General features: G+C 27.9%; 1 protein-coding gene across 1 annotated transcript in view; it reads left to right on the top strand.

The window, feature by feature from the left end:
• The first annotated feature begins 5,239 nt into the window (after positions 1 to 5,239).
• Positions 5,240 to 14,458, top strand: part of LOC123261150 (leucine-rich repeat neuronal protein 3-like) — a 28,361-nt gene continuing 19,142 nt past the window's right edge. Inside the window, exons 1-2 of the mRNA XM_044722663.1 lie at positions 5,240 to 5,494; positions 5,618 to 5,889. Of these exons, the coding sequence (XP_044578598.1) occupies positions 5,281 to 5,494; positions 5,618 to 5,889 (486 nt within the window). The 5' untranslated portion in view covers positions 5,240 to 5,280. The remainder of the gene's footprint in view (positions 5,495 to 5,617; positions 5,890 to 14,458) is intronic.

Here is a 14,458-nt window from a genome sequence, read left to right as displayed (position 1 = left end):
ATATAAAATATATGAAATAATTGATGTGGGTACTCAAATGAAAGGTCTCGATGAGTGTAATGTCTGGGTGAATTTATATCTTTAAAAATGTCAATAGTTTACAAGATAGCAATGTCAGTTCTTAGTTATTGACATTTTTTAATATATAAGCTCATCCTGATGTCACACTCACCAAGAGCTTTCATTTGAGTACCCACATGCATTTTTTATATATTGTTCATATATACATGTATATAATATATATAAATATATGAAATATATGAATAATTGATGTGGGTACTTAAATGAAAGGTCTCGATGAGTGTAATGTCAGGATGAGCTTATATCTTTAAAAATGTCAATAGTTGACAAGATAGCAATGTCAGTTTTTAATTATTGACATTTTTTAATATATAAGCTCATCCTGATGTCACACTCACCAAGAGCTTTCATTTGAGTACACGGAAAGAAATACATTGCGGATATCCCTATGTCGTTGTATTCGCTGGGTGCGTGACCCCACCGCCACCTGACGATACAACTTACGGTGGCTTTTTTAAGAAAATTTACATGTATTAGATGCCAAATAGTTATTTAAACAATTAAATAAACTTGAAAAAAATTTGTTTTCTATGTAAAATGTGACATATTACACAGAATGTAGATTAAATTAAAAATTTTTTCTTGGGTCAGTTGAAAATAGTACGGAAAATAAACTCAATAACTAAAACAAATCTCAAGTGAATTGGGTTAATCAGGTGTTAAAATCTGTCAAGGTGTTTATTGTTAAATTAATATTAAATGAAAAATCAGTATTAATATTAAATATATAACAATCTGAAATTATATAAAAAATAACGAATAGCTCTATTTAACATAACTATATATTTACGAATGTATCTTAAATTTTTATATTATTTATTTAATTTTGCAATCTATTACCCATAATATTATTTTTCAACCACAAACTTTAATAAAGGGTAAAAATTTAATCCTGGCTGAACATATGAGAGATGTTGAGCAGCAGCTATCCATTTTTTTCACTGATTTAATTTTCAATTGGCAACCGGAAATTTATAAAATTTACAATCACTATTTCTACTAGTATTTTTACAATTAACTACACAACAATTTTGATGACCCATTTTATTTTATTTATTTAAATAAACTAACACACGTGTTATTTTCATAGCTTTTAGTAATAAAGAGCCACCCTTAGTTCTGTATTGTCCCGCAGCGGGCGCTGACATCAGTTTTGTGTCCCCCACTATGCCTTACGCACCCAGCGAATTGCATTGCTATAAGCCCTATGCATATAGGATTATCTACTATACTGTAGATGTCGCAATGCTACTAGTTTTTCCCGCGATATTACTTAGCGCGACAATCAATAATTCTATCGAATTACGGCCAATATTTCATGGGTACAACTACTGTACCGACATAAAAATTCATAAATTAGTAAAACTACTTTGAAATTAATTGTAACATTAAACTAGTTTAATACAAAATTTTTAAATATTTTTCATCGAACACACTGATAGAAGGATTTGTTTATATTTACTTTGTATGTAAGTAGTTTAATAAGCTTTATTAACTACTAACAAATGATTTTTTAACATCATAGGATTTAATGAATATTTATTAACAGTTTATAAATTATTTATTAAATGTTAATAAATATTTGTTAACAGGTAACAAATATTTATTAATAGTTAATAAGTAATTTGTTTAGTACAATTTATTAACTGTTAAAAATATTTATTAATGGTTGATGAACATTTGTTAACTGTTAACGAATATTTATTTAAAATAAAAAGTGAAAATAGCAATTTCCTTTTGACACTTTTTATAACCCTATAGCTGGAATACATGATAATAATTAAATTCACTAAATAAATTAACGTTTTTAATATTTAAAAATATAAAAGATAATTATGAGCTATGATGAAATTTGGTATTTTATAATAAATGTTATTATAATGCAATATAATTAATGCAAATAATTTATAAAGATGATTTTTATTTGTAAGCCATCTTTTCTTTATATCATATGACATTGTAAATTGAGAGTGAAACAAATTCACTCTACAAAATATTTACTAATTGTTAATAAATATTTCTTAACTATTAATAAATACTTATTAACTATTAACAAATGTACTTTCCACCCAAATAGATATTTATTTAATGTTAAAAAATATTTATTAAAATTTAATAAATTAAATAATTGTCTTCAAATAAATTAAATTATTAACAGTTAATAAATCCTTCTATCAGTGCATAACCCATTCAATTAATTAAACTAATTTTGTTACTACTCTAATATCAGCATAAGAGATATAACAATAACGGATAGACTGTTCTGCCAGGAGCATCGTAAATGTCGCCAGTCACTATGGGTCTGACGCCCATAGTGACATTGGCGTATCAGCTATAACTATTGTTGATGTTACTATTCCCACCATAGCCAAATCATCTATGCTAACGATTTTTATATCGAATCAAAATCTTCTAAACCATACAGTATAGTGTTCACACCCATAGTGACATAGTGATATCCGCAATGTATTTCTTTCCGTGTACCCACATGCATTTTTGATATATACATATATATATAATATATATAAATATATGAAATATATGAAAAATTGATGTGGGTACTCAAATGAAAGGTCTCGATGAGTGTAATGTCGGGATGAGCTTATATATTTAAAAATGTCAATAGTTAACAAGATAAAAGGTCATTTCTTAATTATGTGTCTAGAAATGAAGCATTTTCGAATGCAGCCTAAATATTTATCATGATAAACTGACTATCAATGAGAATGATATGAAACCTTAAAAAGGCGCAAATTCAAGTCAAGACCTTTGCAATGACACTATATTTCACTAAAAAAAAACCCGATTTTATCATCTGACTATCCTGGAGACAAAATTTTTGTTATTCTCTTAATAATATAAATATACTTTTTTCAATACTCACTCTTATGTCAAACATTAGAATGTTATTATATTCTGACTCTAAAATCGAAAAAGTTTAGTTTTTTATACTTCCTGTGTAGTTTTTATATGATTACAATAATGAAGATTTTAACTATCTCCGATGGTAAAAGCTACCATCTGGATAATAAACCGTATCATCATAATTGTGGGAATTAATATATATTGATTGTACTAATTACAATCGCCGGATAGTTGTATTTATCATCTTAACTTTGCAAAAGTTAATAACCATCCTGGATAGTAGAAGCTACAAAATAGGGATGATGGTTACCGTTAACATAAAATTCTCTCCGTGTAGGGTTGCATACGAAAAAAAAAATAAATTTCTGTTTGATTAAACAACAATGACGTCAAAACGAATGCAAAAGTAAAATTTCATTAAATCTGTCTGAGAAAGTAGGTGATTTTTGGCCTAGACTGATAATGAGGTACACAAATTAAAGCTTATTTGATAAGCTTTCAGATGCCATTTATAGAATTTTGATGAGATATCGCCTTCAATTGTAATTGCACGAAAATACGGTAAAAGTGAAAAATTTTGCGACTTTTGAAAATTTTTGAATTGCTCTTATTCCTAAACTATTTAATTTGGAGAAATAAATAAGTACACAAATTAAAGCTTATTAAATAAGCTTTCAAATTCAATTTACAGAAATCCGATAGGATGTCGCGTTCCATTGTTATTGCACGGAAATAAGGTAAAAGTGAAAATTTTTTGCGATTTTGAAAATTTTTGAATTGCTCTCATTTCTAAACTAATCGACAGATTTAGCTCATCTTAGAACTTAACCTCGGAAATCGTTCTAAGAATAAGTATGTTACGTTTTATTGAGATCCGTATAGAATTACGGGAGTTAGAGAAGAGACAATGCCGATTATATCGTATATATACTCTCTTAATTCGAAATAGTGACTATAGTGGCTATTCACTATTTTTGAAGTGTAGAGTAGATCACTGATTCAAATAGTGGTATACTTTTCACTACTAAATAGTGAATAGTCACTACTTCATAGTCGAAAGTCACTATTTCGATTTAAGAGAGTATATATATATTTGGGTGCGCCAAAATGTAACTCCGCTGGAGATCCTTTTAAAATTGGAATTTTGAGTTCCGCTTTTAACAGGGACTGCGTTTGGGCATTTCCTGAGATATTTTGGTGTAAGGCGATGTATTTGATTTTCATAAAATTTTTTAACAGAAGCTTAGTTTGGGCATTTTCGGCGAAAATTCAAAATTTGGCCGGAAGTGCCCACTTAAATCTCCTGTTAAAAATCCTATAAATAATCAAATGAATCCTCTCACCCCGAAATATCGCAGGAAATGCCGAAACACAGCTGCTGTTAAAAGTGGAACTCAAAATTCCAATTTTGAAAGGTTCTCCACGGAAGTTACATTTTGGCACACCCTAATATATATATATATATATATATATATATATATAGCAGCAGCATGTATATATATATATATATATATATATATGCTATATATATAAATACATACATATATAAACTTTTGAACCATATGCATTTTCTGAATCCGCTTGACGAGCTGAGTTGAAATATAGCAAAATTTTTCAAAAGTTCCGTCGTGAGGACCAATGCAATAGTTAGATTTCTATGAAATCTACTAAAAACATTATAGACTGTACTACGGTATTCCAATGGCATAAAAGGGTCTCAATAAAATATATCCGTGAAAAAAAAAAAATGAATAAACAAAATATTCATAAAATAAATCATAAAAACATGGTGCAGGGTCTGCGGAATTAAATAAATTAATAGTCTAAAATCATCTACAAACGTTTCCACACTGAATGGCTAAAACTCCGTACTGATACATTTAATGGTTTTTACATAATTGAGCTTCAACAAAAAATTACCAGATAGAAAATTTTTTTTTGTTTTTTTAATAATCTTTAATATTATTTATAAGATCGGAAACATAATTTTAGATAGCACAAATGATATAAAATTAAAAACAAATGCTGCGAACAACTGTTTTCATTGTATGAAAATAATTATTACACATATTTTGAATGTTAGATCGATATTATTACATTATTAGGTTTAGGATTACTACTTTATATTTGAGCTATGAATCACGATATCTTCTATCCTTTATTCTTTTATGTTAATATATATACACGAAGCAATTCCAAGTAGTTGCTATAATAAGACTATATTGCACCTAAATGATACAGTCATATAAATGCGTATAAAAAAAGAGGTGATGAGTAATATTTAATCATTACTATCTTATCGTGCACAACTTTATCTGGGTACGGTGATTTGATATGAGTACGAATCTATTCATAAATTATAATGGTATGGTAGAAGTACCTCGATATTCATTCAACATGGACCGTTTATTGTTTATTGTTGTGTTTTCGGGTGTTGTATTGTGTGAAACAATGGTTTTTAAAAACAAAATTGAAGATTTTGCAATTACTCCGAAAGTAGAAGATAAGATCCAACATTTGAATATTTGTGATATTTGTGAATGTAAAGGTAGTTAAACAATGTTTTATTTAATAATTTATAAAATATTCATAATTTTGATAGAATTGTTGTAATATTCATTACATATAATTAAGAACATTTTATGTTTTTTTTTTTTACATAATTTTATAGAAAAAGAAATCAACTGTACTAGTCGACATTTAACTCATCATTTTGAAAATAGTTTTTGGCCCAGTATACCATTAGAGCTTGTAACATTTGAAAATAACTCAATAGTTCATCTTAAACGATTTCCTAATGTTACCATAAGTAAATTAATTCTTCGTCACAATAGAATTAGCAAGATCGATGATAATGCTTTCCAAGAAATTCAAAATTTATCTCAACTTGATTTGAGTCACAATCAACTTACGTCAAGTATTCTTTTGCCTACAGTTTTCACGGTAAATATGATTGTTATTAATTACTATATATTAATTAAATATGTCTTCTAAATCATAAAGATTATAAATTAAAATAATTTCTTGTGAATTAATGTAATATTTGTTTAACTATAATATCTAAAAATAAGATAAGAATATGCAAGTTGTAGCAGTTATATATAAAAATACAGTTTAAATTGTAGCTAGTTTAAACGACTACATGTTCAAATTTGTTTTTAATTATTATTATATTGTATTTTCTACCAATACTTTTTTTACACACACCTTTCAATATATATTTTCGACCACTATATTTTTTGTTCTAAATAATAAATTAATATTGCTTTACTAAGAATATAATACATGATAATAAGTTGCACCGGAGAGAGTGCACAGGAGATATATATATATATACGACACACATTGATTAGTATGTAATAGATATTGGTCATCGCAAAACGTATTTTATATATGTACACGGAGAAAAATTAATAATAGTATTCACTATACGAAAATATTAACTCCTACTATCTGAAATGGTAATAAAATTAATTAGTCACAAAATAATAGGTGTTATCATTGACAATTGTACTAGTTACTATTAATAATGGTAACGATTACTATCGAAAATGATAATTGTAATTATTAAAAATTATAACTGCTATAATCGAAGATGGTTACTGTAACCATCTAAGATTGTAAAAATTCTGAAAGAAAAAATAATATAAATTTATTTAATTTAATTCTTTATTTGCATCCATATTTTAGTTATGAACATTTTTTCCTTTAAAATATTAAAACAAATAATAACACAATCGTTTAAATCCATATGTGATAAAAATTTCCAAATATTAGAGCTGTTATTGATTATTTTGAATGATTGACTATGATTATCAAAATAGCAATCATCCAAGATTTGGGTTACTAAAAAAGTCTTATTATTATCAATTATTAATATTTATTCACAAGATAAAATAATGAAACATCATTCGATGATTCCATTATAATTGAATTAATTGTAATCCTATCATCTATATTATTAAGAGAATATCATTAGGAGAAATTATTCTATCTCTAGATTCATAATTAATAAATGACCTTATATCTTGTGAATTATTGACATTTTTACAGATACAAGCTCACTCCGACATTATACTCATCGAGACCTTTCATTTGAGTACCCACATCAATTTTTCATATATTTATATATTATATATATTTTAGGGTGGGTCAAAAAAATCGATTATTTTTTTTTTAACTTCTAATATTGAAAAGTTGGTTCTCAGGCACCTCTAGAAAATGCTTATATATCCATTAAATTCATGAATTGTAGATATTTTCATAAAAATTTTAGCTCATATTGCTAGAATGAAAGTTTTTAACTATTTTTTACCCTATTCATAAATGTAAGGAAGCTTTACTTTTGGACAAAGAGAATGATACGTCTGTTTTTATTACTTACAAGGAAAGGTTCCCAGGTTTCCAGCTCCGATTTTGATGCCATTGAAATATGTTATTTTTATAATCGATTAAAATAATAAAATGACTTCTTACACAACGAACAACGAATGATCGCTTAATTTTTACATTCCGGAATTTTACAGTGAATATTACCTCCATCTCCAAACACAAAACTCACAGGATTTTGCGTTTGAATCTGAATTTATTTGGTTTTGTCTCAACGTAACTTTTGAACCAAGAATATTGAAATTTTATTATTCTAATCGATTATAAAAATAACATATTTCAACGGCATAAAAATCGGAGCTGGAAACCTGGGAACCTTCCCTTGTAAGTAATAAAAACAGACGTATCATTCTCTTTGTCCAAAAGTAAAGCTTCCTTACATTTATGAATAGGGTAAAAAATAGTTAAAAACTTTCATTCTAGCAATATGAGCTGAAATTTTTATGAAAATATCTACTATTCATGAATTTAATGCATATATTTGAAAAAGTTATTAGAAAATTATTGAAATCAGAAAGCATTGGGGTTCGGTTACGAATATCTTTTAAACGGTTGTAGTAATCAATTTTACATATCCGACCTTTTTTGGAGAGCGTTAAATTTCCTACAAAAATATGGCATATTCATTTGACAACTATTATTTTCCAATGTGGTAGGAAATTAAAAAAAAAAAACTTTGACCTCGCACTGAAAAAAAAGTATGAGTCTCACACTTATAAATTTCAGTGATATTACAATACTTGGTATTGCGAATATACTTAAACAATATTTGAGTCTCAACGCAATATTTTTAAGCGCTACACTGAAACTCGTTTGTCATACACTTAAACTGACTTTGAGCGCCACCGCAAAACTCATAACCACAATACACTCAAATATGTCAATTTTTTTTTATTTTTTTATTAATTTATATATTTAATTTTTTAAATTTTATTTATTAAAAAATAATGATCAAACACTAATGTTAGGATGTTACAATTATTGTAATAAAGGTTAACCTCGGTTGACAATGTGTTTAAATTTTACAATATTATAAAATGACATATATGTAATTTTATATTATACCTTACATATATGTAAGGTAATACCTTCAAACACTTGATGATAAGAGGATTAATTCCACTTAGTTAATTTATTTTTCACCCACAGATCCATAAATGATTATTTTTAATGTTAATTATATAAATATTTTTATTTATGCTCTTAAAAACGATGTTTAGGTTAAAAGTATAAACACGGGGAAGAAAGAAGCGAAGTACGCGCTGAGTCTTACGCGGGAACTTTTTATACTATACTCTCTGAACTTGCAATAGTATCGTACGGAAAATATAAGTCACTCACTTAAACAGAGTATTGCGATAATACTTAAACTTTTTTATATCATATTCGCAATACCAATTCATTAAAAAAGAGTATACTCATAGGACAAAATTTTTTTTCAGTGTAGGTCATTTGCAAAGAAAATTCGACGCGTGAAGATCAGTATAAAATCAAGGGAGGTCGTTTTTTTCATCATTTTAATCACAACTTGTAAGTGTTGTAGTTTAATTTGAAAGAAAGTATATGTTTAAGTAATCGCGGTAAATATGAACAATCCTATTTTTTTTTATTTCATCTATTAATTTATGACTATATTTATCGTTCTTTTACAATTCATCTAAAATTGGAGAGTGTACAAGTCAAACCGACTTCGGATTTGGATTCAGTGCATCAAAAAACATTAGAAAAATACTTTTTCTAGATTAAGAAATTTTTTTTCGTTTGCATAATTGCAAATTTTACAATTTTTTAGCGGTTTATTGCAATTTACTTTAATTTTTGAGGCTTCATGAGCTACATAGTGTTTATATTTGCATTCAGTGCATCAATATATATAAGAAACATACTTCATTTTGATCGAAAAAAATTGTTTCATTTGCATAAGTGTATTTTTTTGCAATTTTTAGCCATTTTTGACAGTTTTTTGCAATTTACTCAAAATTTTGGATGTATCTAAGCCAAACCGACCAAAAATTTGGATTTGTCCAGTCAAATGTACAAGCAACTTATTTTTCTTTATGCCGGTGTAATTATTTTAGAAACATAAAAGAAAGAAAAGATTCGTTTTTACTGAATTTTTTAATTATATTTTTGAACCATTCAGCTTTAGAGATACTTTATTCTGAGATAGCAAGTGTAACCAAGACAAATAATATTTAAGACATCTAACAATAACAGAGAAATTTATTATTTCATTAACGGGCGAAAAATGCAACTGGAAAAACCAGAGAAAAGAATAGTGTACAATAATAAGCGTAATAAAAATTGCACAAATTTTCGTCGTGTTTTGCCCTTACTACATAAATTTCGTTAGTTTATAATTATTGAAAAATTGAGCGCAAATTGTTGATAAACGATGTTTGCATCAGTTAGGCCTCATGATACAACTAAAGTTAAAGTTTGATCGTTGAGAAGAAATTAGCGCAGTAAAATAATAAATATGAGTGATCGATATTAAGATTAATATTTTAATCTTTCCTTCAAAAGCTTCATATAAATGATATCATGGTCATAGTCAAGCACATCATTGATATCTGGGAGCTGGTAACAGTTCGTATTTGGCACGGCCAAAGTTCTGGTTGAGAAATTCTACAGGTCATACCACCATAATACTACAGTTCTGAAGTATTAGAAAAATCAGAAAACTGACAGTAATTGTAGAATGAACTATGGACTTTAAAAAAAAAAAAATTGGCTTATAACCGTCAGACAAAAAAAGAAAAGAAATGGTAACTTGAATTAGTTTCAAGGAAGAATATTCAAAAAATTTATAGGGTAAAAATGCATTAAACCATTCGAACTTAGTACACTGATAGAAGGATTTGTTTATAGTTAAAAATATTTGTTAATATTTAACAAATCATTTATTAGAGACCACTTTTTAGTCCTTAACAAATATTTCTTAGTATTTAAAAAGATTTATTAATATTTAATAAATGAATATCTGATTTATTAAATACAAACAAATCATTTTAAATACTAAGAAATATTTGTTTGATACTAAAAAATGGTCTCTAATAAATGATTTGTTAACTATTAACAAATATTTTTTTAATACAAATAAATCCTTCTATCAGTGTAGAAATTAACTAACTTTAAAATATCACCAAATATAAGTATAAAGATTAAAAACATTGATTATGAATTTGATTCAATAAATTAATTAGCCAAATAATTATTTAATTGCTCAATTTATTATAGTCATAGCTATGTTTCAGAATACAGATTTTTGAGTATTTGCTGAATTATAAACACTTATTTGTTTACTTGAAGTAACTTTATAAATAAGCTCAGTAATGGCCGTAGCTACTCTTTCCTGATTGATGACCATGTCCTGATTGGTGGCTACGTTCAATATTTTCTGAGGAATGGCGACCAGATTCCCAGTTATCTGATTGATGACCAGATCCCCAGTTTCCTGATTGACGATCAGATTCCCAGTTTCCTGACTGATGAACGGATTCCGTTTCCTGATTGATGAACACTTCCATGTTGACGTGAGTTTTCGTCACGATTATTGCTTTGCCAAGCCCATCCTTTCTTAATGAGTGACCACCTTGGCTGCTTCCATACCCCGCTGCTCCGCCATATCCGTACGCAGCCGCGTTTGTGTAGATCTGTCCAAAAGAAATTTAAATTATTTTATTTTTACCTCTTACATTTTTTAATCTATTGAAAACTTCGTAATCTATTAAAGAGTGTCTTAATGAGTAAAATTAAACTTACCGCCTGAGTAGCAAGTGCCATTAAAATAGTAAGAGTCGCTGGACTAGCCACACTGAAAAAAAATTTTAAGTCCTATAAGTATACTCTTTTTTAATGAATAGGTATTGCGAATATGATATAAAAAAGTTTAAGTATTATCGCTATACTCTGTTTAAGTGAGTGACTTATATTTTCCGTACGATACTATTGCATAGTACTATTACGTATAGATAGATATCAGTAATATATCTAGTAATATATCATAATTATATAATAATATAGTAATATATTTAGTTATAGTAATATATCTAGTTATAGTAATATATCTAGTAATAGTACTATTACGTATAGATAGATTAGATACTATTCCGTACGATACTATTGCAAGTTCAGAGAGTATAGTAAAAAAAGTTCCCGCGTAAGACTCAGCGCGTACTTCGCTTCTTTCTTCCCCGTGTTTATACTTTTAACCTAAACATCGTTTTTAAGAGCATAAATAAAAATATTTATATAATTAACATTAAAAATAATCATTTATGGATCTGTGGGTGAAAAATAAATTAACTGAGTGGAATTAATCCTCCTATCATCAAGTGTTTGAAGGTATTACCTTACATATATGTAAGGTATAATATAAAATTACATATATGTCATTTTATAATATTGTAAAATTTAAACACATTGTCAACCGAGGTTAACCTTTATTACAATAATTGTAACATCCTAACATTAGTGTTTGATCATTATTTTTTAATAAATAAAATTAAAAAAATTAAATATATAAATTAATAAAAAAATAAAAAAAAATTGACATATTTGAGTGTATTGTGGTTATGAGTTTTGCGGTGGCGCTCAAAGTCAGTTTAAGTGTATGACTTAAACGAGTTTCAGTGTAGCGCTTAAAAATATTGCGTTGAGACTCAAATATTGTTTAAGTACTATGCGAGACATTAATTCTTCCCGGTCAGTGCTGCCTTTGTAGGAATGGAAAAATGAATTTTTGGAAATCTCTCAAAATTAATTTGGAAATTTATAAAAATGTACTTTAATGTTAAAGGAAAAAATTATAAAAGAACTTTCGTAAAATAATAAAAAACTATAAATGGAAACACGTAAATAAAGAAATTGGCTTTTTAGTAAATCTGTAAGTTTGGCCAACTAAAGAAAAATAAATCTCTATTTTTGAAAATTTCTTTTACTGGAAATATTATTATTTGGTATAAATTAAAAAAATCTAATTAAATAAATAAATTTCTATGTAATTAGAAATTTATCAATTGCAAAATTAATAAAAATAGTAATTTAAATAAATGGATATCTTTTCAATATTCCGTTAAAATAAAAATAATTTTCACGTTATGGAAAATATAATTTTCGAAAAAGCTTACGTTTGTACTATAGTATTTACGGTAATTAAAAAAAAAAAAATTATTTATTAATAAACATATGAATAGACGTCCGAACGATTTTATGGAATTTTGCAGAAATAGAATTCAATATTTTTAAAAACTTAAAAAAATGGAAATTCACATGAATGGCGATCAATAAAAAGAGAATCGGTAAATATGTAAACTCTAAAAAATGGAAATCTCTCAAAATGTAGCTGTAAAAATGGAAATCTCTAAAAATGGAAATCTTTTAAAATAAATTATCATTTTTTTTATAATTAACGAGAATTCCCAATGACTTTAAGAATTTCTTATTCAAAGGGAGGTATCGATGATACCGGAAGCTCGACTATACCAAGACATCTTCTCCGATGAATCTCGCGGAAAATGCTAAAATACATTTTAAATCATCAGTTATCTTGTAAGGAAGGTATCTAGCGAACTGGAAGCTCACTACCAAGACATCTTCTCCGACGAATCTCCCAAAAAACGCTGCAATAAAATTTAAATCATCAGTTATTATGTAGGAGAGATATCTAGCAAACTTGAAGCTTTACTACCAAGACATCTTCTCCGATGAATCTCGCGAAAAACGCTGAAATACATTTTATATCATCAGTTATCGTATAGGGAAGATATATATATAGAGAAGATGTCTTGGTAGTGAAGCTTCCAGTTTGCTAGATACCTTCCCTAAATGATAACTGATGATTTAAAATGTATCGTAGCGCTTTTCGTAAGATCCGTCGGAGAAGATGTCTTGGTAAAGAAGCTTCCAGTTTGCTAGGTACCTTCCCTACCTGATAACTGCTGATTTAAAATGTATTGCAGCGTTTTTCGGGAGATTCGTCGGAGAAGATGTCTTGGTAGTGAAGCTTCCAGTTTGCTTGATATCTTCCCTATACGATAACTGATGATATAAAATGTATTTCAGCGTTTTTCGCGAGATTCGTCGGAGAAGATGTCTTGGTAGTGAAGCTACCAGTTTGCTAGATACCTTCCCTAAATGATAACTGATGATTTAAAATGTATTTCAGCGTTTTTCGCGAGATTCGTCGGAGAAGATGTCTTGGTAGTGAAGCTTCCACTTTGCTAGATACCTCACTACATGATAACTGATGATTTGAAATGTATTGCAGCGTTTTTCGGGAGATTCGTCGGAGAAGATGTCTTGGTAGTGAAGCTTCCAGTTTGCTTGATATCTTCCCTATACGATAACTGATGATATAAAATGTATTTCAGCGTTTTTCGCGAGATTCGTCGGAGAAGATGTCTTGGTAGTAAAGCTTCAAGTTTGCTAGATATCTCTTCTACATAATAACTGATGATTTAAATTGTATTTTAACGTTTTTCGCGAGATTCATCGGAGAAGATGTCTTGGTAGTGAAGCTTCCAGTTTGCTAGATACCTTCCCTAAATGCTAACTGATGATTTAAATTTTATTGCAGTGTTTTTCCCGAGATTCGTCGGAGAAGATGTCTTGGTAGTGAAGCTTCCACTTTGCTAGATACCTCACTACATGATAACTGATGATTTGAAATGTATTGCAGCGTTTTTCGGGAGATTCGTCGGAGAAGATGTTTTGGTAGTGAGCTTCCAGTTCGCTAGATACCTTCCTTACAAGATAACTGATGATTTAAAATGTATTTTAGCATTTTCCGCGAGATTCATCGGAGAAGATGTCTTGGTATAGTCGAGCTTTCGGTATCATCGATACCTCCCTTTGAATAAGAAATTCTTAAAGTCATTGGGAATTCTCGTTAATTATAAAAAAAATGATAATTTATTTTAAAAGATTTCCATTTTTAGAGATTTCCATTTTTACAGCTACATTTTGAGAGATTTCCATTTTTTAGAGTTTACATATTTACCGATTCTCTTTTTATTGATCGCCATTCATGTGAATTTCCATTTTTTTAAGTTTTTAAAAATATTGAATTCTATTTCTGCAAAATTCCATAAAATCGTTCGGACGTCTATTCATATGTTTA

The sequence above is a fragment of the Cotesia glomerata genome, linkage group LG3 (assembly GCF_020080835.1).
Source record: "Cotesia glomerata isolate CgM1 linkage group LG3, MPM_Cglom_v2.3, whole genome shotgun sequence".
NCBI lineage: Eukaryota > Metazoa > Arthropoda > Insecta > Hymenoptera > Braconidae > Cotesia > Cotesia glomerata.
This window is presented reverse-complemented; position numbering and strand designations above follow the sequence as displayed.